This window comes from Pelodiscus sinensis, chromosome 6, assembly GCF_052426305.1.
Source record: "Pelodiscus sinensis isolate ZL-2025 chromosome 6, ASM5242630v1, whole genome shotgun sequence".
NCBI classification, from domain to species: domain Eukaryota; kingdom Metazoa; phylum Chordata; order Testudines; family Trionychidae; genus Pelodiscus; species Pelodiscus sinensis.
Window position 1 is genome coordinate 64,710,171 of NC_143057.1, and position 25,916 is coordinate 64,736,086.

Consider the following 25,916-nt stretch of genomic DNA (forward strand, 5'->3'; position numbering starts at 1 on the left):
AAGCTGAATTGTTAAAATTCCATGCAAAACATTGATTTCTTAAGATGCAGTAAATATTTCATAAATTCATCAAAAAAAGCACCTGAATAACATTTATCAACCCAGAACACACCAAATTCCTTTAAAATATAATTCAACAGTCACGTAATAAAAATTAATAGAGTAAATAAGAATACTTTAGAGGTTTATTAAAATAAAATTACAATAATATTTTAAATAAATGTAAGTCATTTTAGATTTAAGAACATCACGTTTTAGTGCACTGCAATTTTACTATAAGTTTATGAAGTACTCCAAGGTTAAATCAGTTTGAATCAGAAGGTGCCTTAACAGCTTAGGTAACAAGCTATATAAGATCATGAAACAATGAAGACATGGAGGCTGGTCTGATTCTTTGAACTGTGCTGAAGAATTTATTGATCCCAAGAGCAGTGAGACAAAGTGACTTATAAACTTGGTAGAAAGCATTTATAAAAGTTCTGGGAAGATAAGAGCATTTTATTGCAAAAGCCAATCTTTGTTGAAGAAATAAAGGCCTAGAAATGTTCATACTAATCAGTGCTCGTTTTGGCTTTATAACTTTAAAACATCATAGATTTTTTTCAGAGTAGCAGGTTCAGGCTGGATAGTGTTCCAAAAATTGACTAATAAGCAGACTCAGAAATTAAAAATTGGTATGTATTTCTTCAAATTTATTTTATAAATACAAAATTCACGGATAATTAATGAAATCTTAATTCTTAAACCTGAGCATCTTTAATACTTGAGTAGTTATAACTATTTTGCAAGCTCTTGCCTAGATATTAACTATTATTCCAATATACTAAATATCAAACCATTGAATTTAAGCAGTTTAAAACAGAAGTTTCATACTAAACTACAAAAATATGAATTCATCCTGAGAAAACTCTATCAGCATCAGAGGTTTAGTAAATCTTGTGTATAAGTGATGACTATAATTTATATATTCACTGTGTATTTTAAAAGGGATGGTCAAGATAAAAGTAAAAGAACAACAAATATATTTGTTTTACTTATGGTATCATGAGCTTTCATGGGCACAGCCCACTTCTTCAGATGACCGGAGTTTTGAGTTTAGGATGTGCAGATCCAAAATAAATAGAGAGGGGGAGGAAAAAAATGGGGGGAGGGAGGAGAGACAGGGAGCAGAGGGTATGGAAAATCAAAGGGAAAAACAGGAAGGTGGAGCTGGGAGTCAATAAGTATCTGAAGATTGGCCCTGGGAGAAAAGCCTATTCTTGCTTATAGACGACTCCCCAACCTGAAACGAATTCTTTCTGGTAACCATGCCACACAACCACATCATAAGCATCCAGGAATCCAGCCCTGCCACCAAACGCGATGCCAACTCTGCCCACATATCTATACTAGCAAATTCATCACTGGAGTGAACAACATAAGCTACCAAATCAAAAGGTCATTTGACTGTACATCCATTCATTTGATCTATGTTGGACAACTGCTGTTGGACACTGCTATCTATATTGGACAAACTGGACAGTCTCTGAAGGAAAGACTCAATGGACACAAATCAGATATACGTAAAGAGAACATACAGAAACCTGTTGGGGAACACTTTAATCTTCCTAATCAATGTTTAAAAGATCTTCAAGTGGCTGTCTTGCACAAACCAATTCTATTAGCTAGATACACAGAGAAGCATTGGAATTAGAATTCATCTGCAAATTCAATTCTCATGCTAATGGACTCAATCGTGATGAAGGATGGTTGGGACACTATCAACCTAAGAGTCAATGAAGGTGCAAACAGCTCTTTATGTAGATACTATCTATTGACTTTTATTCTTATCTGCTTCGTTTTGACTACCCAATATTCAGATACTTACTGACTCCCAGATCTACCTTCCTGTTTTTCCCTTTGATTTTCTATACCCTCTGCTCCCAGTCTCCCACCCCGTTCTTTTTTTCCCTCCCCCGCTTCTCTCCTATTTATTTTGGGTCTGAACATCCTAAACTCAAAACTCCGGTCATCTGAAGAAATGGGCTGTGCCCACGAAAGCTTATGATACCATCTACATGTTTTGTTAGTCTATAAAGTGTTACCAGGCCATTTGTTGTTTTTTCCTGTACAAACTAACTCTGCTACCCCCTGGAGCATTTTACTTATGTAACTCCTGCTTGCTGGAATGGTGCTCCCTCCCCCTCTAGTGGTGACTAGCCCTCTTTTCCCCCGACTGATGTGCTTGCTACAGCCTTGGCTATCAAAGAGATATCTATCTTTTTGCTCAAGCTCATGCTTTTAGCTGTAAGGGTGCATCTACACTGCACCCTTAGCTTGAAGTAAGCTATGGAATTTGAGCCACACAAATTGTGTAGTTTATTTTGAAATAGCTTATTTTGTAATTTGGCACTGTCTGCACAGCACCAAATTTAAAAATAAACCACTATTATGAAATGTATCTTAATCCTCATGGAATGAGGTTTACAGGGACGTTGGAATAGCATGCCCATTATTTCAAAAGATATCTTCAAAAGATGTGGAATGACTATTTTGGGATACTGGAAGTATCCTGAAATAGCGCTGAAGTGTAGATGTACCCTAAATGTCCCAGGTTTGATCCCTGTTGTTACTACCTGTGTGTAGGTAGGCATTACAAGTGATGGCAAATATTGGGATTTAAGGAATTCAGTTGTGAGCCAGCCTCTGAAGCTTGATGATGTGCTGCCCTCCTCGGGAGGAGTATGTAACCACCTGCTTGTTCTGAGTGGTGCACTGTGTCCCGTTAGTGGTGGATAGGTCCCAAGTGATGTGGTTGCTGTAGCCTTGACTGAGATTTGTCATTTAGCTCATGCAGTAGAAGCTCATGGATTTAAACTTGAGAAACCCCCTTTTGATACCCCTGATGATGCCTGTCTATGGGTTGTCATTACACAGATACTGAAACAATGTCAAAAAAAGGAGTCAAATTAGGTCAAAAATAAAAGTATGAACTTAACTTTTCACAACAGTTCTTACTGATTTCATCACTTCTCCAAATAAAGCCTGGTTAATATCTATGTTCAGTTCCAATATACCTAAAAACAGAACAAAACTTAGGATACTTAGCAATGGAAGATGACTATAACATAATAGACATTACTAAAACTTGCTGGGGGTAGATCCTCAGCTGTCATGGAGTAGGAACCTCTATTTTATAGGCTGAGGATTGAAGCTGTCATAAAATTGAATATCTCAAAAGTACAGTAGGCGTTCATAAATTGCAGTATGCTTCATTGCATTGCTTTCTTGTTCTTCAATCCACTGCAAAGTGATTTCTAATGCCCTGAAGCATCAATGTGAAGGAATGTCAACATGTTCTTCAGTGACATCACTTGTGTTGTTATTCCTGACGGGAAAAATAACGTCTATAACTCATCATTGGTAAGATTGGTGTTTCTAAATTGGAAGCTCTACTGCCAGTGCAAATATGATGAGTTACACCAGCTGAGGCTCTACCTTGCTGGATTGACAAAAATCCAAAGGATGCAGTAAAACATGGGTATAATTCATAAAGGAAGGACAGAGTAGGGGTTACAGAAGTTTGAAGGTAGCATTATATCTGAAAGATAGCATGGAATCTAATGACATGAAATTTATTTAGGACCAATACAAACTATAAGGCATGATAATTCCAAAATATTGATATCATTATACTAATGAATTCCTATTCAAAAAACAGGTATTGTGTGCTGAGGGTGATCAAATAGATAACTAAATCTAATACAGCAGTAATGCTCAGAGACTTCAACTATATCTTATCTGATCACTTGTCATGTCTAAACAAGGTTTACAGAAGCTATTTGTAGACACTTATTTCTTAGAAAAGGAGAGGCATTAATGGTAACTCACTAGGATGCATGCTGGGGATACACAGAATTGTGAGGCACCTTGTTATCACTTGCCTTTAGCATGAGGAAGTCTTGTTCATGCCCGAGTTAGCTCCGCAATTCTAGTAGCCTGCGGCAATAGAAGCACAGCCTTCTGAGTCTCTACAGACTGCTCTCTCTTTAAAGGCTAGCAATAGGCTTACACCAACTCCTGAGCCATCTGAGGATCTCTCTGGGGGTATGTCTACACTACAGAGAAGATCGAAGCTGCCATTATTGATCTTTGAATTAACGGATGTAGTGAAGACACGCTAATTCAAACTGAGAGGGTGGTAGTCCTGCTCCAACGAGGAATGAGGGAAGTCAAAGGGAGAGTGTTCTCTCTTGAAGCTCCTGCAGTGCCTAAAACTGAGATATGGTACTTTGACTTCAATTACGCAATTAACGCAGGTGAAGTTGCATACCCAGGGTGTCCAGATTCTTTCCCCCTGGAAATATAGAATTCACAGAGTTGCAGCTCCCAAAGGAAGATTATACTCTAGCTTCCCAAGTTCAGCTCAGATCATTGCTCTATTTAACACACAGCATATACATTTACAGTGAAAACAAAAGTTAATTTAACAAAGTATAGAGATTTAACTGATAGCAAGTAGCAGTATTGGAAACAAATGATAACATCTAAAATAAAATCATAACATGCATTCTACAAGCCAGAGTTACTTAACTAGAGACTTTCATGTTTTAGAGCAGGGGTGCGGAACCTCAGGCCCAGGGGTCACTTCCAGCTCACGGTTTGACTGGATCTGGGCCCCCGCGGTTCAGGGGCTCCCTCCAGCATAGAGAGCCCACGCTAGCACTCCAGATCCCCCTGCTGTCCCACCAGGGGACTGGAGCACATAAAATCTACTAGCCTGGGCTCCCTAGGCTCTGGTGTGCAGGAGAAATGGGAAAGTGCCTGTCTCCTTCTCACGTCAGTGAGGGTTATTTGTTTGTTTGGTTTTGCTTCTCACTTTGGCGTGACCCCTAACTGATTTTTTTGTGGGTCAGTGGCCTCTGACACAAAAAAGGTTCCCTATCACTGTTTTTGAGCAAAGGTCTCCCAAAACTTTGCTCTCCTCTTCAGTGAATGCTCCAGGATTTCTATTTTCCCTCCCCGTATCAGAACAATCCATTGTCCTTATTCATAACAAGATTCCTCTCTGTGGGTGTTTTTTCCTGTAAACTTTCATATAAGAATCTGTTTCCTTGATGAAAGGAATCCATCCGAGATATTTCATCTCCTGGTTACATGCCCTGAGAGCATACTTTTCAGAACAGACACATAATTCCTTATATTCCTTATAATATTCATATCTATTATTTGTTTATACATTTCACAATGATCGTAATGATTAACGGGGATACTGGTTCACAGCAGCGCCCTCACATGCCACTCTTGTGTGCCTTCTGGCACCAAAAGGTTTCTGGGTCAAACACAGGTAACACTCATGGAACGTAAACCTCAACTTAAACTCACCAACTCAGTCCCCACCCACACAACACTCACCTTGCTGTTCATAGCTTTCTTCTAGCCCTCCTTGTTTCTGATTCTACTCTTAGTCCCTTCTGACCAGAGTAAAACCCCGCTTCAGATATCTTAATGGAGTGAACAATCATCATGAATTAGCAGAACTGATTCAGAAGGTTTATTTATCCATGGTTCTTGTTGTTGCTATCAGGATAGGACAATGGAAAAGACCTATTTCTATTTGTAAGGTGCATCCTACAATCCTATTACACTAGCTAAGAGATGCTAAACTAACAGTATATATAAATTCTATACATTTTCATTAAAGAAAAAGTTTCAACGAGGCGGTCCCAAACCCAAGTTAATGATCAGAAAAATTGGATGAACAATGTGGTTACAAGGAATGCCAGACAAAGATAGGCAATTTACAGCAGGATGCCAAATTAAAGTTACTGTTAACAAATGTAATGTAACAAATTGGAAGGTACTTAAATTACTCACACAAAGTGCTACGATCTAAATAAACTATATCCAGAAAGGAAAAAGAGTTTCACTTCTTGAACACTGTTTGGTGTTCAGGACTAGTCATTCTATGTTGAAAAGGATACAGCAGAAAAAAACAATATCCAGAAACGGGTTACAAAAATTATGAGAAGTGTTGGGAAAAATACCAGATAAGAAGAGAAGAAAGAAGATAGAGGAACTTCATGCTTTTAGAGCATTCCTACCATGAGCTGCAACTAATCGCTCATCACCTTTATGCATGGGCAGGCTTGTGCCCATCCACCTCTTGATTCTTAGTAGGTGCAACTAATCACTGTGTTTGACTTTAAGCAAAGGTTACTATGGGTTGAACCTCTCTAATCTGGCACCCTCCAGACCTGACTGATGCTGAACCAGAAAATTTGCTGAACTATGGGAGCTCAATAATGTCTAACAACATTACTAACACTTCCACTGCTTAGAACACATTTAGGGATAAATGAGATCTAAATAACGGCACAGAACACTAAAATCCTGGAGCAGTGGCTGTAAACAAACTTTACAGGACCGTGGAGAAACTTGGTCACACCCATGATAAGTGGACATCTGGAACATCAAGGGAAAAACTATGCCAAATCTGACATTAATTTCTATTTGAATTTTTAAATGAATTGTAATGTTTTACAGATTCAGATTAAATTCTCTCATATGGATGTTTTTCTTTAAGATGCAACATACCTTATCTTGTGCTGTTAAAGACAGCATTGGAAATATATGTAGAAAACAAAAATATAATGTGTCATTGATCATGTAATCCCAACATAAAAAGTTGTTATTGATAATAGGTATTCTCAATAGGATCATATATTTTTAATTAAAATCTGTTTTTTCCCTCTTAGTGAAGGGCAAAATTCTCCTCTTATTTGAACATGATGTAAATGAAGAGCAATCCAATTTATACACTGTAACAAAGAGCAAATTTTTGCCCCATATTGTTTAAAAACTAAGGCACTTTGGGGTATTTTATTAAAGTTATTAAGGCAGTAATCTAGCAAATGCTTAGACACAAGCTCAGCTCAAAACTGCCATTAACACTGAGCCCTGTGGATAAATTTTAAGACTTAAATGTAACCACTTGTGTCTTTGCAGGGACCTAAAGAGAGACCAATTATACAATCTGTTTCTTGTAGACCAAACTGTTAAAAGCATTAAACCCAAAAGAAGTCAGCTGGAACATTTAGAGTTTGGGGGAAAAAATCTAAAGAGGGGACATAGAGTTTGGGGGAAGCCAAACACCGGGGGCTACATCTACACTACCAGCCTCTTCTGCAAGAGGAAATGCAAATGGAGCCCTCATTTGTATATGTCACATTCTCATTTGCATTTCCTCCTCGGATCCCTTTTGCGCAAGAAGTTTTTGCACAAAAAAGATGCTGTGTAGTCATCCTAAGTGTGATTTTGAAATATATGTTACATGTGTAACTTCATTCATCTTGTTAACTCCACTTAAATCAATAGGAACAACTCACATAAATCAAGTTACTTGCTTGTCTGCGGAAGTGGGCCTATACATAAACATAATGTATGCTTGTCTTTAAAACTTTTAACACAATTAAGGGATATTTTTTCAGTTAACATTTTCATCTATTAAATAAGATTTTTTGGGGTGGGATGTCAATGTGTAGAGGATCACATGATTAACAGATAAGGCTGGGCTTATTGGTTAATTCCGTTGACTACACACACAGAGGTAGCAAAGGTGGGGAAGGCAGCACCTGGTGCCAGTGGGACGGTGTGGTGACACTGGATCCCACAGAGCTGTCTGTCCCCCTATGCTGCTGCCTCCATATCAGAGGGACCGGTGCGGTAGGGAGTGAGGATGGTAGAAGCAGATACACATGGGCTATGTCTACACTGGCGAGTTCTTGCGCAAGAACAGCCATTCTTGCGCAAGAACCCACAGAGTGTCCACACTGCCCGCCTGCTCTTGCACAAGAAGATTTACAGTACAGTGTTGGAAGAAAGGGCTTCCCGTGCAAGAGCTATGTTCTTTTCTAACAAGTGTAAGCCCTCTTGCACAAGAGGACAGTGTGGATGCGCGGCCGGGGCTTCTTGTGCAAGAAAGCCCTATGGCTAAACTGGCCATCAGAGCTTTCTTGTGCAAGAGAGCGTCCACACTGCCATGGATGTTCTTGCGCAAAAGCACATGGCAGTGTGAACGTGTTCTTGTGCAAGAGTTCTTGTGCAAGAACCTGCCAATGTAGACATAGCCATGGAGAGCTGACTTTTAAGCCAGCTCTCCGTACATGTCATCTCCATGGAGCTGCCTGCCCCCCACCTTACTGCCTCCCAATGAGGTGGGGGGAGGAAGGCAGGAGTCAGTGTTCAAGGGGAGCAGGCTTAAAAAAGCTGGCTTCCCACGAGCATTGAGTCTGCTTCCCTTTCCCCCCACACTGCTACCTCTGTCAGATGCAGTGGTGCAGGAGGGCAAGCAAGGGAGGCTGCTATGGAACAGCCTCTGACTGCAGTGGGCCCTGGGCTTGCCTACAGCCCCCTGCTGATGGCAGGGGGCTCCCTGTGAGTGGGGTCTGGAGCACACAGTCCTCGGGGCAGGGCCAGGGCCAGGGCCAGCAGCCAATCCAACAGTCATGTAGTGACTAAAAATTGATGTGGTTACACAATTATTCAATTACATGGTATCTAACATCCTCCCTATCTTTTCCAGAATATTGATCTCATATAGTTGTCTGTTTTCAATGGTTTTACACAATTCTTTCTGATAAAAATGTTACAATAAACTATTGTTAAAACATTATCCAAATTCCAAAAAATACGCTATTCGTGTGTATCTCAACTCCACTGTATTTTTAAAATCAGAACATTCTCATGATTGTGGTTAGACTGAAATCAAGGGGAAGAACAGCCCAGCAACCCAGGTCCTGGGCCATATTGTCCAGTACAGTATACAGGAAAAACAGGGTAGTGGTGCAAGTTGTGTGTGAGAATTTGGTCCGGTGTTGTGAAATGTAGTTTTTCCTCAGTAATTTAGTTACTTTGGGGAGCCTATTTTAAAAGCCAGTTCTTTTGTTAGGTGTTAGGGAGGGATAGTAATCCCTGAAATGTTGAATCTGATTGAAATTCTTGGGGAAGCCGTTCTTGGAGGTGATTACCATATTGGAAAGCAGCTCTTGGGGGATGTTTGGGGCAATTTGTGGGGGGGGACACAGACTGTTGTGAGCGAACACTACCCATGGCAGTGTGTGTAGTCTCTTGGGCCGTGTCCAGACTCAGGGGTTCTTTCGAAAAAAGTAGCCTTTTTTCGAAAGAACTTCCCCTGCGTCCAGACTCAAGCCGCGTTCTTTCGAAATTATTTCGAAAGAATGCGGCTTTTCTTTCGATGGCGGTAAACCTCAATTTACGAGGAAGAACGCCTTCTTTCGAAAGTTCCTCTTTTGAAAGAAGGCGTTCTTCAATGTAAAGAGGCCGTCTTCGAAAGAGAGCATCCAGACTCGCTGGGTGCTCTCTTTCGAAAAAGCGGATTTCTCTTTCGAAAGATCCGCCTGCAGTCTAGACGCGATCTTTCGAAAGAGGCTCTTTCGAAAGAAGCCTGCAGTCTAGACATAGCCTTGGTGCAGTACGGAGCAATATGCTTGTGTTAAAAGAAGTTCCTTTGTGTGGCCTGAGGGAGCAGAAGCAGGGCACTTGTGTTTGTGTGAGGAGGAAGGAGTGGGGACTGTTGTGAGCTGTGTGTGTGTGTGAGAGGACTGTGGGGCTGTCCCAGAGTGTGTGTGTGTGTGTGGGGAGGGGGGGGGGAGAGTGCAAGTACTGTAGGAGCAGAGTGGCTGGGCTCGGGGAGGGCGGCCGCCGGAGTTGCGGCTTGGCGGCCCTAGCACAGCCCGGCCGTAGGCGGCAGCACCGCAGAGCGCCAGTGCCGGAGCGGCCCCTCTTGGCGGGCCGCGAGCGGCTTCTGGGTAAGGTCAGGGCGGCGGTAGCGGAAGCTTCTCCCCGTTCAATATCCCGGAAGAACCGGCGCCACCTCCCGCTCCCCGCCTAGCGACCGGGCCCATGACACCCGCCGCCCCTGCCCCCCGCCGCAGCTGACACCGCGAAGGGACCTGCCCGGGGACGGCGGCCGGGCCCCCGCAAATCCCCGCTCCGGAGCCTCCTATATGGGCCACCTGCTCTCGAGGGAGGGAACCAGCCTGAGCGGGGAGAGGAGCCGCCGCCGCCGGAGGAAGGTGCCGCAGCGCAGCCGGAGCTGCTTTCTGCGCGGGCCCTGCATGCTCTGCTTCATCGTGCACGGCGCCAGCCCGCCCGCCCCGGAGCAGCCCCTGCCCGGCCGGGACTCGCCTCGCTGCGCGGCCCTCAGCTCCCCGGAGCAGCGCGCCGCCCGCCGCCTCCTGCACCTCCCGCCCGGCGCCTGGGAGCAGCGGGGCCCGTGTCAGCGCCTGCTCCTGTCGGGCCTGCTGCCCCCGCCCGTGCGGGCCTTCCTGGGCTCAGCGCGGCCGCCCGGCGAGCCGGCCCCCGACATGGTGTGTAAGCGCAAAGGGGCCGGCCTGCCCGCCTGCCCTCCCTGCAAACAGCCCCGCTGCGCCGCCGCCCCGCCGGAACCGGAGGCCGCCGCCTGCCAGTGTCCGAGCGAGCAGCAGCAGCTCTGCCCCCTGCCCTGTGCCACCGACCGCGCTGCCAGCGCTGGGGGGCCGCCGCTCAGGGGCCCGGCCGGGGAGAGCAGCGGCGTGGGGGAGCTGGCTCCGGCTCCTGAGCTGCCCCCGCCGTACGAGGAGGAGGAGGAGGAAAGCAACGAGCCGGAGCGACAGGAGCCGCCCGAGAACCACAGCGAGTGCTGCCGAGATTCGCCGCTATCGCCTCCCTCCGACATCAACCAGCTACCGCCCTCCATCCTGCTCAAGGTGAGTCTGGATGCGGGCGTGACCCCGCCGCGGGGACGGTGATTCCTCGCAAGCGGCTTTAGAGGGAGCCAGAGTTGAAAGTGACTCTGTGGTGCTGCTCAGGGAGCTGTCAGGATGGTGAGAAAGGGCCGCCTTTCTTCCTTGCGGGGCTCTGGCTATGGATATGCAGGGTATGTCTCTTCGCTGCACCCACACACCCAGGGGGATGACCTGTGTCAGCTGACTCGGTTTCAAGGGAATCAGGATAGAGATCTGTTTAATGGGGCATAGAGATATTTGGGTTGTTGCATCAGGGGTAGGAGACAAGGCAACGTTAGACCAAGGTTAGTGGGACTTGAGCTTGCTGACTAATGTTCAGGAACCCTGGCATTGAGTGTCTGAATTATATTTAACACCTACCACAAGCTTTTTCTAATCTGGGTTCAAATTCTAGGGTTCTGGCATCCACATTGTAGTACACAGATCTGATTTAAAGCTTCCAAAGTACCTACCATGTAGCCTGTTCCCTAAAAGGTGGAAGCTTTCATTCTTAGACTTGGGTAGTGTAGGAAACTTTACTGCCAACTCTGTTACCAGGAAAAAGCTTATTTTGCAGAAGGTGTGATTAGATTGCTTTCTGTTGCAAATTCCGGAGGTCTCTGAACTTGTGCTTGCAGGTCAGTGGTCAGAAAGAATGGTTCAGTGCTGACTTGAGCTGCTGCCTTTTGCATGTGGGAGGTGAAAGTCTTCCGTTTTCAATGGTGGATTAAAGATTATTGGGATAAGGAAGACTAAGGAATCTTGTTCAGTGGAATTATGGCGTATTTCCAGATGGCTCTCAGGACTTCAGTCAAATTTGAGCGCATTTGCACTGCAAAGCAGTAGGTCTCAGAAGCTGGGTCCCAGGTTGACTCCAGCTTCTGTGTCAAAGCACTGGGATTGCACAACTGCAGTGTAGATCCTAAGGAGTTAGCTTTGATCCTGGGCTGAATCACAGGTGTATGAGCCAGTACAAACATACCCTGGAATCCTGCTTTTGCGCTTCAGGTTTACTGCTTTTCTTCACTAAGGCTTGTAGGTATGTTTACATCAATACATAAAGTTAATACTCTAATAGGCACATGTAAGAGATTTCACATAGAGACAAATGCTGATCCTGTTGCAGTGAGTATGAGCAGGATCAGACCCCCCTTTTTTTTTTTCTGAACAGTAGACAAGAAATAGTATCCTCTTATGTCCCTCCTCCCACCCCACTATGCAGATACTCAGGGATAAGTCAAACTCAAGTCTTCCTTTTCCACAGAATTAAATTGATCTACTTCAGGTTAACATGGCTACCACAATAATTATTGCTGTTTTTCATGTTCACATTGGCCCCCCACTGCTCGTGGTGCATGTTGTCGTGAAGAGTGCTTGTATGGATAAAAGTGAAACATTGTGGGGAGTGAAAGAGGAGGTCCCTTATTCCTTCATCTCAGGGGCTGACAGCGGGAGCTGGGAGGGCAAGGATCCAGTGGTGAACTCAGGATGGGACTGACAGCAGGGTAGCAGGGCTCCTATATCTGATTTCCAGATCAGGGCTGACAGTCAAGAGGTTATGTAGGTCTGGAGTCTCAAACACATAGCTCGTGAGCCATTTGCGACCTGAGCAGTTGCACAATCTGGCCTGCACGTGGTTGCTGGCGTGTGAATCCCTGTGACTCTGGGGGGTTCCTGTACTCTTCTCCCAAGTCCAGTCGCTGCTCTACCCCACCTGTTCCCCACAGGGACATAGCCTAAGTGATTACTGGGGACAACCTCTTCCCTGGCCCTCACCATAGTGGTAGGAGCTGCAGAGAAGTGGAGTAATATAGCAGCTTCTGCCACAATATACCAGTCTAGCCTGGTTGCTTTGCTTCACCATGGCAGCAGGAAGTGGAATGTTCTAGCCCCACACCGGGCTTAGGAAATGGCAGTAGAGCAGAGCAGGCTGCTGTGTTGCTCTACTTTCCCATAGCACCTACACTCATGGTGAGTACAGGGGGGCCTGATCCCTAGTGCTGGCCACAGCCTGCCCAGAACTCTGCAGCATAACCTGTGGGGAGCGGAAACGGGAGCCAGTGCTCATGGAGAGCTGGCCTAAAAGCCAGCTCCTGCTCTCCCTTCGCTCTCCCCACATGTAAATATGTAACTACTGAAAATTCAGCAGTTACATGTTTACACAAATACATGCATTTTAACATCCCTAATATAAAGTGTTGAATATGGTTTTTGCCAAGTAACTGCATCTTTAGATACTTTTTTTACAGTTGATAAAGCAAAATGTTAAAATACTCTCACTACCTTTCTTTTATTTTCATTACTTGTTCAGCTTTTTTTCTTTTTTCCTTATCCTCTTCCCTATCTTGCCCCGTTCTATTAAAATAATCACTTAAATAGCTAATTTAAATGGTCACAACTTTATTGCTTTAAAGTTAGTATCTGAAGCATTGGGGAATTCAAATCTCTGAGCTACTGTTTCAGGACTCGGGCTGACCACACTGCATTGATTTATACTCAAATCATATGTGGAACATTAACAAGGGTAAGAAACTTAAATATATGAATATAATCATGGGTTATGCAGAATTGGAATATTAAGCAGGGGTACTGAAACACCACATGTGTATAAAATTTGGCCAGGATATGGTGTTTATGCTTTTCTTGTTTGGAGCTGCTGTATTTAAGATTTGATCCTGGGATGGTGTTTTCTCACCATTTGTGGTACCTCCTATTGGCTGTTTTGGGAATTAGCTGTACCAGATGATAAGCTCTCCTCAGCTGTGTCTCTACACATCTTCTTTCAGGCCAGGTCTATACTACAGCTGAAGGTCAGCTTAAGGTATGCAGTTCTAGCTTTGTAAAAAATGAAGCTAGAGTCCAAGTACTTTAAGCTGAGCTTTGGTGCAGTTCTCACAGATGAAGGTCAATGGGAAGAATGCTCTCATTGAGGAGTAAGAATTTTGGCATCAACAGGGGTGTCCTCAGCATTTGATTTAGTGGGTTATAACTAGACCCCTAAATCAAACTCTGGAAAATAGAGCACTGCAGCATCAATCTTCTGGGAAGTGAAAATGTAGCCTCCGTCTGCAGTCTCTCACCCTTGGGAAAATCAGTCCTTTCAGACCAGCTGTCTATATCATGTGTTTAATACACAATGGCTAGTGGGGGAACCCAGGTCTGCCTGTCTTTATGGGGTTCCAGCATGCAACCAAGGCTTGTACTCTTAGCATCTTTCTGTGACGTTCTGTGAGTTTGCCAGCTTCCCAACACCCTTCTCTTAGGGTGCAGTGGGTAACCTCATGCCCAGGGGCCAGATATGGTCCCCAACTTGCCTAAATCTGGCCACCAGAATTAGGGAGCCTACTCTGGCACTCCAGCCTAACTAGTGCCCCGCACCGTGGGACTGGAGCACACAAAATCTGCTTGGTTGGGCCCCATCAGGTTCTGGTGTGCAAGGAGAATGTGTGGTGTGCCTCTTTGCTCAGTTGGAGGCCACGGCAGTGAGGATTGGCTTTGGTCTTTTTTTGCTTCTCACTTGTGTGTGGGCCCCCAACTGATTTTTTTTTTTCCTCCTGTGGGTTAGTGGCTCCAAACCAAAAGAGGTTCCCCACCCCTGTCTTACGGGACAACAGTAACCTGCTTTCCTGTTGCTACTTGCTCCTCCGTTTTATACAGGTCTCTTATGTTCCTGCCCAGCACCTGTACTTTTATTTCCCCTAATTAGTACCCTCTTTGTAGCCTACAACTCTCCCATACTTGCTCCCTAATTGGTTAATTAGGCATGTCCAGCTAACTTATATGCTCAGGACCGGTTTGGGGAATACATCCCATCACAGGTGCTTTCTCTAGACCTTGCTTGAGGCTTCATTTTAAATATCTTCCTTCACCTAGTAGCCATCAGACAAACTTGAAGCTTCCCTCTAGCTATTGGGAAGATCTTTCCATATCTTCTTCCCAACTTCGTAGTCTTCTGCTCCTTCAAGGAGGTATGTAGAAAATCGGGATGTCAAAGTGTAACCACGTACATGGTTAACTGATAAGCCTGGACTCATTGGTTAACCTTCATGGTTATACGTAGGTCCACGGTATGCACACACTGGTTTTCAGGGTGCCGCCTCCCTCTTGGATTGTGCCTTTGTATTAGCCTGGGGAGAGGGGGAAGCAGAGGTGGGAGCCTAAAGCAGCTTTCCACCCACACCAGCTCCTGGGGAGCCACCTGCCACCCTGTGGTCACTTAATTAAATGCATTGTAACATCCCTAGTAGAAAAGAAGTTGGCACTACTGTCTTCCAGTCCCTTTCCTTAGTCTTTTCCTATGATTGATTAATTCCAATGTCTGTTCTACAGTTGCGTACAATTTTTTCTATGATGAAACTGACTTGTTTTTTTTGCCAGTTCACTGGCATTCCAAAAAGACAGTCTGAAACTGATCAGGTTTCTTAACCTCACTGTGTTGCTGTTGGGTGAAACTAAGAGGTGCAGCCTCAGAGGCATCATTATTGTCAGGAAGATGTTTTAATTCATATTTGGCAAGTTATCTTTGTAGCCATAATTTCCAGAAAGGTAAGGTGTGTGATGGTTTTTTTTTTTAATTCTCTTAAATTCTGAAAAAACTTACTTCCCTTAATGACAAAACACGGCTACCCCATCTGACACTTAAATTCTGAACAAATTGATGATGGATTGGGCTTTTACACTTGCCATGGAAAAACTTCTGACTCATTGATCTGTAAGCATCCTGTGTGCTATAAAGATAAAATTATGGCAAATTTAACATAAGAGTTTATGCAAAATGCTGTACAGTGTTAAAGAACAGCATGGGAGAAGAGATCATAGGAAAAATGAGAGTGGTAGGAGAGAAGAGGTGCTTTTGTGAAAGGAAAAACAGATTAGCAACAGAGAAGAAAAGGTGCGACTGATTGACATGTATATGAGTCTATATTAATTTTTTGAGAGAAACCTATAAAGGGTTACTTTGAATATTTGAACTTTGTAAAGTAATTTGAACTTTGTAAAGTAATTGTTATATGCCTTAGTCGAGAGAGATGCATGCCTTTTTGCTGCAGTTGGTTGCATTCTTTTTCTGCCCTACTGGAATGAACCTGTACTGCTTTGTGCTCTCCAAAACTTTTGGGTTAATTTGATTACATTATGTGCTCTGGAGCTGATGTGTGGAGTCAATGGAATTAGTCAATAAGGGGGGGAAGCTGAGGACTCCTCCCAGTACCAGCTCCTGCTCCCCACCCTTGCTGCCTCCAAGGGTGCACAGCATTAGCATAGCCTGGAGAGCATGATAAATAACACCATGAAAATAATCATTGGTAGGTGAATGTGAAGTAAATAAGGTAGAGTCAAAATAATCTGGTTTTAGATGAAATAAGATGAATAAGGAGAATGGAAATAGGGTAGATAATATTCCTAACAAGCACTTATTGCGTATAATTAATTTTTGCAGTTGAATGTGCGCATTATGAGCCAGAGGAGTAAGTGAGGGAGGAGATGATGGGATAGAATAAAATATTATTGTGTGATTTGCTGATGTTAGTTTCTGAATTATCCCCTTTTCTTACCAAGTACACATGGGGCAATGCCTGTACTAAGGATGTTAAATTTCAATTAATTAACTAATAAAATAGTTGATGGGATTTTAATTGACTATTTGATTAGTCGATAACAACTTCCATATTCTGCCTTGGAAATGTATAAGAGCCCCAGTGGGGGCTCTTGTCCATTTTAAAGCTGACACACCATGTGAAGCCCTGGGCCAGCGGGGAGTGCCCCGCTAGCCCCAGGCTTCACGTGGGCACTTCTTGAAAAGATCCCCAGGGGGTCTTGTACTTTTCAAAGTGCAAGTGGCTGCATGGAGCTTGGGGTCAGTGGGGGACTCCTCACTGGCCCCAGACTGCATGTGGTGGTCCAAGTTTGAAATGTACAAGAGCCCCAGTTGGTTACTGCTGCGCCTTTGTCCCCTCCCATGGAGCTGAAGCTTGGGAGGAAATGCCTTTTAAGCTGGTTCCCTCCAGCACCCTCTCCACATCCCCTCGCTGCCTCTTTGTGATAGAGGCAACAAGGCCGAGGAGGGGAGGATGACTAATGGAGTAGCGTGTCCACTATCTGATAAGCTTTTGCTTATCGGATAGTCGACTAGTCAATTAGTCGCTTACATTCCTAGCCTGTATCCTATGTTAAAGTTTTAATACAGTGTTGTGTTCAAAATGAACTTAGAAGTAAGGATGTTAGGACTAGTCGACTAGTTGATTTCTCCCCCCCCTTACTGTTTCTATCAGATAGAGGCAGCAAAGGGGGCAGGCGAAGAGAGGGTACTTCAAAGTGGCAGTCCCGGGGGCTCCTGTGCGTTTCAAAGGGTAAGTGCCTTCATGGAGCCTGGAGTCAGCGTGACTTCCTGCTGGCCCTGGGCTGTACTCGGAGTTCCGTATTCCTGTTTTTTTCACTCCCCTTAATGACAAAAGTTTTACCAATTGAAGTGCCGGTGTAGACAAAGCTCCAGCCAGGTTAGTTTCAAGAGGTTTTTTAATTTCTTCCTGTCATAAATACAGGGTAAAGAGTACACCACCTTTGTGGACTGCTGATTAAGGTTTCCATGTCTGTCTTGACTCAATAGCTTGAAGTCCTCAGGGGCATCTTGTGTCTGCTTACTGAGCTGATGCATACGTGGGTGATGTAATAAAACCATGAAAGTAGGGATGTAAGTGACTAGTCAAGTAGTCAACTTGTTCCATAAGCATATGCTTATCGGTTAGTTGAATGACTTCTTGACTAGTTGATTCCACCCTTAGAGGCAGCAAGGGTGGGGAGCAGGAGCCGGTGCTGGGGGGAGTCCTCAGCTTCCCCCCCTTATTGACTAATTCCATTGACTACTTGACTAGCTGATTAAAAGAAATTTACTCTCTTATTTCTGTTTTGAGAGATTCTTAATGGTTTAGTTCATGGCATTTTTTCTGAAATAGTTTGTTTCATAAGTGTAAAAACATGAAAAGGATTGGATTACTTTGAAATGTATTGTCACTTCGCTATTTTACATATGACCTATGTTATATTAAAATGTTCTTTTATAACAATTTTTGGCAGCTGAATTTGAATCACTTTCATCAGCATTCAATGTCTTTTCCATTAAAAAATGAGTGGATGGCTTTTCAGGTATTAATATACAAATATGACAATGTCTAATGAATTAATTGTAAATATTTAGTTTTAACATGTTAATATTCACAGTAAACTGATTTCAGGAGCTCAGAATCAACAACTTTCACTTAAAAAACAAAACAGTTTATAAAATTTAGAAGCTATGCCTTTATTTCCTCTAATTATTGGTTCCATAATATAAGGGCTTCTAGGCAGTAAGTATAGTTCCAACAGAGAACTTAAAAAAAAAAAAGAAAAAAGAAAAAAACGTTTCCTGTGGGACAACAGTGATGACAGCATGTCACTCTGTGTCCTGCCTGACTCCTCCCACTGCCCCTCCTCTTTCCCCAGTGCTTGGGGAACTGCTTCCCTGGCAGGGGGAAGCGTGGGACCTGCGAGGCCTCGGAATGCCCCCCCCCAGTGGGTGAGGGGGGAGAACGGGGTCTAACAAGGCCCAGAAGTGGCCTCCCGCGCCCTCCCCTTGGCAGCTGGGGGAGAGCGCAGGCCCTGGCAAGGCCTTGAAGCAAATAATGCATATGCACTTAAAATGTTACCAGTCTGCCTAAAGCTCCACTACCCGCCAGTGCCAGCCAGTGACCCCAGAGCCTGCTGTACTGGACTCCTTTGTGCCAGCCCCATGTCCCTTAGAGCCATCCACCACCAGACCCCCCAGGGCCAGCCACCTGTTTTCACAGCCCCACTGCACATAACCCTCCCCCCCGCCAGAGCCCTTCCCAGTGCCAGCCCCTGGTCTCTTAGACCCCCTCTCTGTCTTCAGGCCCCTAGCACTAGCCTTGCCCCTGGACTCCCTCAGTGTCTTCTCTGTCCCCCTCTGTTAGCCCTGTGCTTCCTCTCACACAAGTGACCCTGCTTTTCTCCAATTAATCTCATAATAAAAAATTACTTCAGGGCCTCGAAGAGAGATTTCTGGACAATATCACTGGACAGTATCAGAGTTCATTCTTAAAACTGGACAGCATATTACAAGCCTTTATCAGCTTCTTGTTGTTAAAGAAATAGTCACTGTTTACTGTAATGCTATAAAGAGTTGACTGTCTCTGAGGTTTCCACCATTGTGTCTTGGACTGTTTTCTTGTAAATTTGTACAGTTGGGCACCTTTTCCATACAGCTCTGATAATGCCTTTTCACTATATTTTGTGCTAGTGACTTTCGGGATGATATGTCTCCTCCCACTCCTTGTCTCCAAATACCATGGAAGCTTATGGGACTTGTTCTTCATTTTTATCTCTTGTCACAGTCTTCTTTTTTTCTGCGTTAGGGCCATGCCTCTGAAAGAGAACTGGATGTAACTCCTTTCACAGCACTTCTGCTACCATATGCCCTTTGTGGAGTGACACAGATCTTCAAGCATATCAGGGGGTTTATATCATTCAGAGCCTCTGGGGGGTAGTGATAAGGATTAAATGCTAATCCTGTGCTTTGATCTCTTGCATTGTCGTGATGTGTCCTGCTGGACCTCAGGACTATCTTCATACATGATGAAGTAAAGTTGCTTTTTAAAAAATTAATGAAAATGTGTTTCAGTTAATTGTTACCTTTTTTTGAAAAGGTGTGCTATGTCACCAGCATGTGCAGAACATCAAAAGTAGCACTATGCGTGAACTAAATGTTTAAGTAGAATCCATTCTCTATACCATTGTGATTTATATAACTGATATTAATATTTCGACAAAGCTGTTTTGTTGGTCCTGTTGTTCATCCCTTGGCTGAGCAAGTCTGCAGCAAAGAATAGAACCAAGTGGCAATTATAACTAATATTTTTCTGTTGTATGTACAGTTTTCATGATCCATTAATGAAAGAATTAAGTTTTGTCTCCCATATGTAGTTACACAAAAGGCTTATCAGGTTTTGTATTTTTTTTCTTTACAGATATTTTCCAATTTATCCTTGAATGAGCGCTGCCTTTCAGCCTCATTAGTTTGTAAATACTGGCGTGACCTCTGTTTAGACTTTCAGTTCTGGAAGCAGCTGGATCTCAGTAATCGTCAGCAGGTATGAACACAATCATGAAACACTAAGCATTTGGACAGCACAAATTTTGTTCTCTGAACTTGTAAAAACTAAAATCAAAACTGTGAAGTGCACTCTAATAGGTGGACTTTGCTCCTTTACTTTTCCACCTCAATTTTCATGATAGAAGTAGAAGATGACTGAATTACATATTAATTTAGTTTGTCTTCCCGCTGAAGTCCATTTTTCGAACAGAATGCGGATATGCTCTATTTAAAACGGTCTATCCTATCTATGTGTTGGATACATCATGTAAATAAGACTACCATTCTCTAAAAGCTCATCTAGGATTAGAGGTCTGTCTTGGCTTAAGTGGTCGAGAATTGGTAGTTGGTTGCTACGGGACCTAGTTTTTTGTGGTCTTGTCCAGTTATAATTGGTTCAGCATAATTTTACAGAGACGCATATTGGTGTGTGGGTCCCCCCCCCCCCCCCCCAATGACTCTTTATCAGTAGAGGATGCACCACTTAAAGATGGAGTTTGAATGTGTCCTCTGGGTGAATTAAGTTCAGAATTAAATCAGTCAGCTTTAATTTTTAAATACCGAATTCTTATTTGAAAATGGCCCATGTGATCATCAGAGTGACTTGGAAGTGTACTCAAAACAATGATCACAATCTAGGGTTATGTCTGGAAATTGAAGATGATAACTTGATCCTGGTCAGGTGGTCCCTTTCTTTAGACTGAGGTCAGGGCTTAATCTTATTTCTGATACAGTGGAAATACTATTCTTATGGTCTGACTTAGAACTATTGGTCTAATGATCTAACAAGGAGGATCTTTGTTTCCAGTTATAATACTTGGCCATGAATTTACGTGGCTGATTATTTAATGGGATGCTAAACTTTTTTTTTTATTTTTATTTTTGTACACACACAGAGCCATGTCCTCCATCTTAATGTGTGTGTGTGTTTTTTTTTTTTTTTTTTTTTTAAAGACATCATTCTGGTTCAGCCATTGGGTTGAGGACCATTAATGGCAAATGGATTGAGTACATATGCACATGTTTATTCCTGTACTATACAAGAAGTGGAAGCAAGCAAGTTTTTGTTTCATTGTGCATGTAGCAAAGCCAAAATCTTAACCAGTGTAATTGTTGAGTGATGATCCATTTTGTCAATTTAGCTTAGTTTGTTGTACCTCTGTTTTTAAAAAGGAAACTTTCCTTTGTTGTTGTCAGGCATTTTTTTCTGTCTCTTGTCCAGTCTGAAGCTTTTAATTGCATCATGGGTTGAAACAACTTACAATTTGAAGGACTTAGGTTATGCTAAATGTTTTGGTGGCTTTAATTGGTATAATGTGTGTGGGTGCCAAGGAGATGGGTCCTGTATCAATGACACTGCTGTGGAAGGCAGTGTATAGCAATTGCTGGTTAAAGATGACAGTGTGAGAGCTAATGGACATATTTAAATATCCAATTTTCTGTTACTTTTTAATGAGAATTATTTTTAAGAATCGTTTTGCACCTATTTTCTCTGTCAACATCTTTTCACTTTTGATCAGACTATGCAAGCTGCTGTTGTCACTGACATGACCGTAATATTGAGTTGGTAAATGATATTGGAAAGTTGCCAAAAGCTATCTAATGCATAGCTTCTTAAGTGAAGAGCAATAGCAAGTAGCAGGAGCACAACAGCTCTCCAGGGTGTTTCATAGAAAAGTAACACAAGAAGTGTGCAATTTAAGCGAGGTCTCCATTTAGAAGTTAAGATACATGGAGTATGAAAAAGGCACACACCCTAAGATCATTGTTAAGCTGACCAAAGCACTTGTGCAGGCCACACTAGGTTGCAAGAAGAATTCTTCCATTGATCTAGCTACCACCTCACGGGAAGGTGGATTAACTTTGCCAATAGGAGAACCCCTCCCATTGCTGTACTGAGAGTATATACTGAAGAATTACTGTGGTGCAGGTGTAGTGTATTAAGTATAGACAAGTCCTTAGTTTTTTCCCCTTTCCTGTTCAGGGTGTAAGCAGGCCATTTAAAATTATAGCTTTAACCGTCGTCATGGTTTGTGGCATAACTCTTAGAAAGATAACTGGCAAGTTAATAGCAGTAATCCATGCTTGGAATCTATATAAAAATCTAAACATTTAACTTCCTTATTTAGGCAAATGCTTCCTGCTGCCATAGTACTAAGGTATTTATTAGGGATGTGAACGGGTGACAGATAAACCAGCCGTCAGGAGAAGTCTCGCTCCAGCAGCCTGCCACAGGCGGTGGACTGTTCCAGCCCTGCCTGTGCCATGGGGTCCAACATCAGTTAACTGCTTAAACATAACATTTAACGGGTTAACTGATTTAAAAGGGATTTGACATCCTAATATTCACATATGACACCTCCTCCTCCATTACTCTGTATATACTTGTTTTTTAATTCAAGTACTACCAGATAAATGACAATATTAAATTGAGGATTTGAATTTTGTTGACAGGTCACTGATGAATTGCTGGAAAAAATTGCATCAAGAAGCCAGAACATATCTGAAATCAATATTTCTGATTGTCGCAATGTATCTGATACAGGAGTATGTGTGCTAGCATTTAAATGTCCTGGACTTCTAAGATATACTGCCTACAGATGTAAACAACTTTCCGACACATCTATCATTGCAGTTGCCTCACAGTGTCCTCTGCTTCAGAAAGTACATGTAGGCAATCAAGACAGACTCACTGATGAAGGACTCAAACAGGTAATCTTTAATTTTTGTCTAAAATACCAAGTTGATCCTGTGTTTTGAAGCAGAATTACGTGGTGATGACTAACTTCCTTCTAAAACCAGGCTAGTCTTTCCCAGCTGTATGAAGATTACTAATAAAGGAATATATAAGGAGCTCAGGAAATGTTTGTTTGTTTGTTTGTTTGTTTTTTTCTCATAAAGACTTTGCGTACTAGAAATGTTATTTGGAAGGTCTGGTCTGGTATAATGTAAATAGAATATCTTGCAAAATACACACACAAAGGTAAAAGTAACCTGTTGCTCTTTAGCCCATTAAATTTCTCCAGCAGTTGCTCTTCTAGAATTTCAAGGGCATTTGTTGCATAGTTCTTTCAGGAAATAGGACTACTATAAGAAACTCATGCCCTAATTTTTGCAGGATGCAGGAGTTAGGAACTTTGCCTCAGGATTGGAATTATTTTTTTCTTCTGTATTCTCACATAAATATAATGGCCTTTGATTTTTCCTTTTGCAAGTTAAAAGAGTATTCTATTAACTAGGTGTATAGAGATGTTCCACTTTTAAAACTATATGAAGTAACTTTTCACTTTCCAATCAAGATGAAAAAAAATTCTGCTTCTGAAATGACAGTTAAAAGAACCTACTTTGGGAGATTTCTGAAGCTGAAACCTAGTTAAAGCAAAGGAAGACCTTTGAAGGTGATGGTTGAATTGAACGTTGGGGAAGAAGTCAAGATTACTCAACTTCAGCAATACACTGATCTTACCAAGAGATGCTTATTTCCCCTTCTACTCTTTGAGATCAGTTGCCTAAAAGATTACATTAATTCAAGTTTTTGGTACAACTGATATCAAACACAAGAAGTATCAGGACAGATTCTGGAGCCTGGCAGGATCTGTTAAGTGAAATACTTTTCAGAGTGTAGTTCAGAATTTAAGATTATACATATAAAGCTTGATATTGAAATGAACCTACAAGCATGTCTAATTTTTATACACAGCTACTACGTGGAACAAGTGTCTATTGAACGAGGTAGTAAGCAAAGAAAGTCATCTTCAGTTTTTGGCTTCAAAGGATTTTTGGTATTCTCTTCAAGGAGTTCCTGGATCACTCTTGTGTCCTAACTCCTCCTAAATCCCAATGTTTGACTCAAAAGGGCTGCTAGGAGCAACACTGAAGTGAGCTGTGTGCTGACCCTAAAGAGGCAGATGAGTAACAGTAAACTAGTATGTAATAGTTTTAGTCAACTGTCTATTATGTATCTGTGCATTCAGTGCTTGTCCATTTTTGAGAAGTTGAGGATATGGAATTACTTATTCTCAGTTTTATAGCTTAATGTTGTTAGGTGGAAGCTATTAACCTTTAAACACAAGTGGGGGTAGGGGCAGTCTTAGTTAAACAGTGGCGCAGTATTTGGCTGACAAATGAAATAGCTATGGCTAGGATATATTAAAGAGCGAGAGAGAGAGAGAGTAAAGTTTGGCTCCTAAATTCATATGTCTATGTAGTTACCTGTTTGTTTTCCTACAAGTTGACATAGGAGTTGGAAAAATGTACTGCATGAACTCTTACATGGGCTGTGCAGTTGAACTCATTTGCAATTTAAGTAGGTAAAAATGGAGGGAGATATGACGTTTGGATTTTTCCAGAACTGTAATATCTACTCAATTTTTACATCTTTCATTATATCAGGCACTGTGGCTATTGAATTGCCTTCAGTTTAGGCATGTATATACTTGGCTGCACATATGTGAACTGTAAATCAGGATAAAAAGCTAAGTATCTTTAAAAGGAAAGTGTAAGTATGCAGCCTTCCCATTACAGTTTTATGTGACAACCCATTTTAGCTGAGGCTGACCACTGAAACAACTTTTTATATAAAGAGAAGAGGTGACACATTTTTATAATCTTAGATTTAAAAAAAAAGTGACTAGGGGTTTTTGGTGGTGGGGTTTTTTTTTTCCTCCCGTCAATGTGAGAACTTCAAGTACCCTATTTTTCAAACATATTGAGTTCTCAGTCTCTGAAAATCAGTCCCCTTTAAGGTTCCTTAAGTTAGGAAACCAGAAGGGGCAATCTCAAATTCTCTAATTACATGAGAAAATATTGGGGATATAACAGTAACTGTCCGTGCTCAGATGTCCAGTCATGATTTGAAAATCATAGCCCAGAAACCATTTTTAATGGTGGTTAAGTTTCTGATTGTAGACAGGACTTGAGTAATCTTAAAGTTAGACATTGAACTTCTTAAATACTCCTAGGCGGTTTTGTTGCAAAATGAAGATATTTAACAGACTTGATGTATCTGTCTTGAAAAGACAACTTTTCCTCAGTCAGTTCTTGAGGGCTGTTATTTTTTCCTATCGCAGACTGCAGAAGATGCATCTGATTTGCCTTGGTCCACAAACATTTCCAGTGAAGGCCATTTCCTTCATATGTGGTCACTTAAGCAAAGATGTGCATTGACATACTTTTTGTTCTTGCACTCCAGATGGTTCTTGGGTACTTCTGTTATTAACAAGCAGTGTATACCCAAATAGCTATGCCTTTCCTTCACTACCATGGAGACCTTATTAGAATCTCATTCTATTCTGTACCAGAAACTCAAAGTGATTTATAAATTATGTAGTTTAAGTTTGTATATCATTGTGTTCTCTTGGTAATTTGTTAATTATGCTTTAATGTTCTTAGACTGAGGGCAGTTTGAGGTCTATCACTCAGGAATAAGACTTCTTCATAGAGGTTATGACTTGGGCAAGGTTTCAAGAGTCCTTCCAGAGAGGAGGTGGTGTTTGTGTGTTATTTATTGATTTATTTTTTTATTCACCAAGATGTTTCACCCATGACATAAGTCCAGGTTCTGATGCAGGCAACTTACTTCAGATAGTGAGGATGATAACAAATGAATATTTTGACTGGGGACTTGAATTCCTCAGACTGGTTAGTGCAAGTTCAGTGGTGTCCACAGGAATGTCATAAGTGTATTAATGGTTGAGATAGCTAAGTAACCTGATGAAGCTTGTTGGTTACAAATTTCAGTAGAAGGCTGTCATTAGTGATAACGTCACAGCTACGTCTATGTGAAGAGGTAAGACAAAGGGTGTGTCTAGACTACAGAGTTTTGTCGACAAAAGTGGACTTTTGTCGACAAAACTAAACGTGCGTCTACACTACCGCTGAGTTCTGTTGACATAACGTCGACAGAACTCGGCAGTTTTGTCGATGCTGGTAAACCTCATTTTACGAGGCATAACGCCTTTTGTCGACAGAGTTCTGTCGACAGAAGGTGTTACTGCATCTAGGATTGT

General features: G+C 42.3%; 1 protein-coding gene across 4 annotated transcripts in view; it reads left to right on the plus strand.

Annotated features, from left to right (window-relative positions):
- Positions 1–9,806: 9,806 nt before the first annotated feature.
- Positions 9,807–25,916, plus strand: part of FBXL17 (F-box and leucine rich repeat protein 17) — a 403,072-nt gene continuing 386,962 nt past the window's right edge. Inside the window, exons 1-4 of one of the 4 annotated variants that reach the window (XM_089779303.1) lie at positions 9,807–10,748; positions 17,036–17,113; positions 19,784–19,906; positions 22,363–22,620. In XM_089779303.1, the coding sequence (XP_089635429.1) occupies positions 10,008–10,748; positions 17,036–17,113; positions 19,784–19,906; positions 22,363–22,620 (1,200 nt within the window). In that variant the 5' untranslated portion in view covers positions 9,807–10,007. The remainder of the gene's footprint in view (positions 10,749–17,035; positions 17,114–19,783; positions 19,907–22,362; positions 22,621–25,916) is intronic. The other 3 variants (XM_089779302.1, XM_089779301.1, XM_075932049.2) reach the window with 3 other exon arrangements.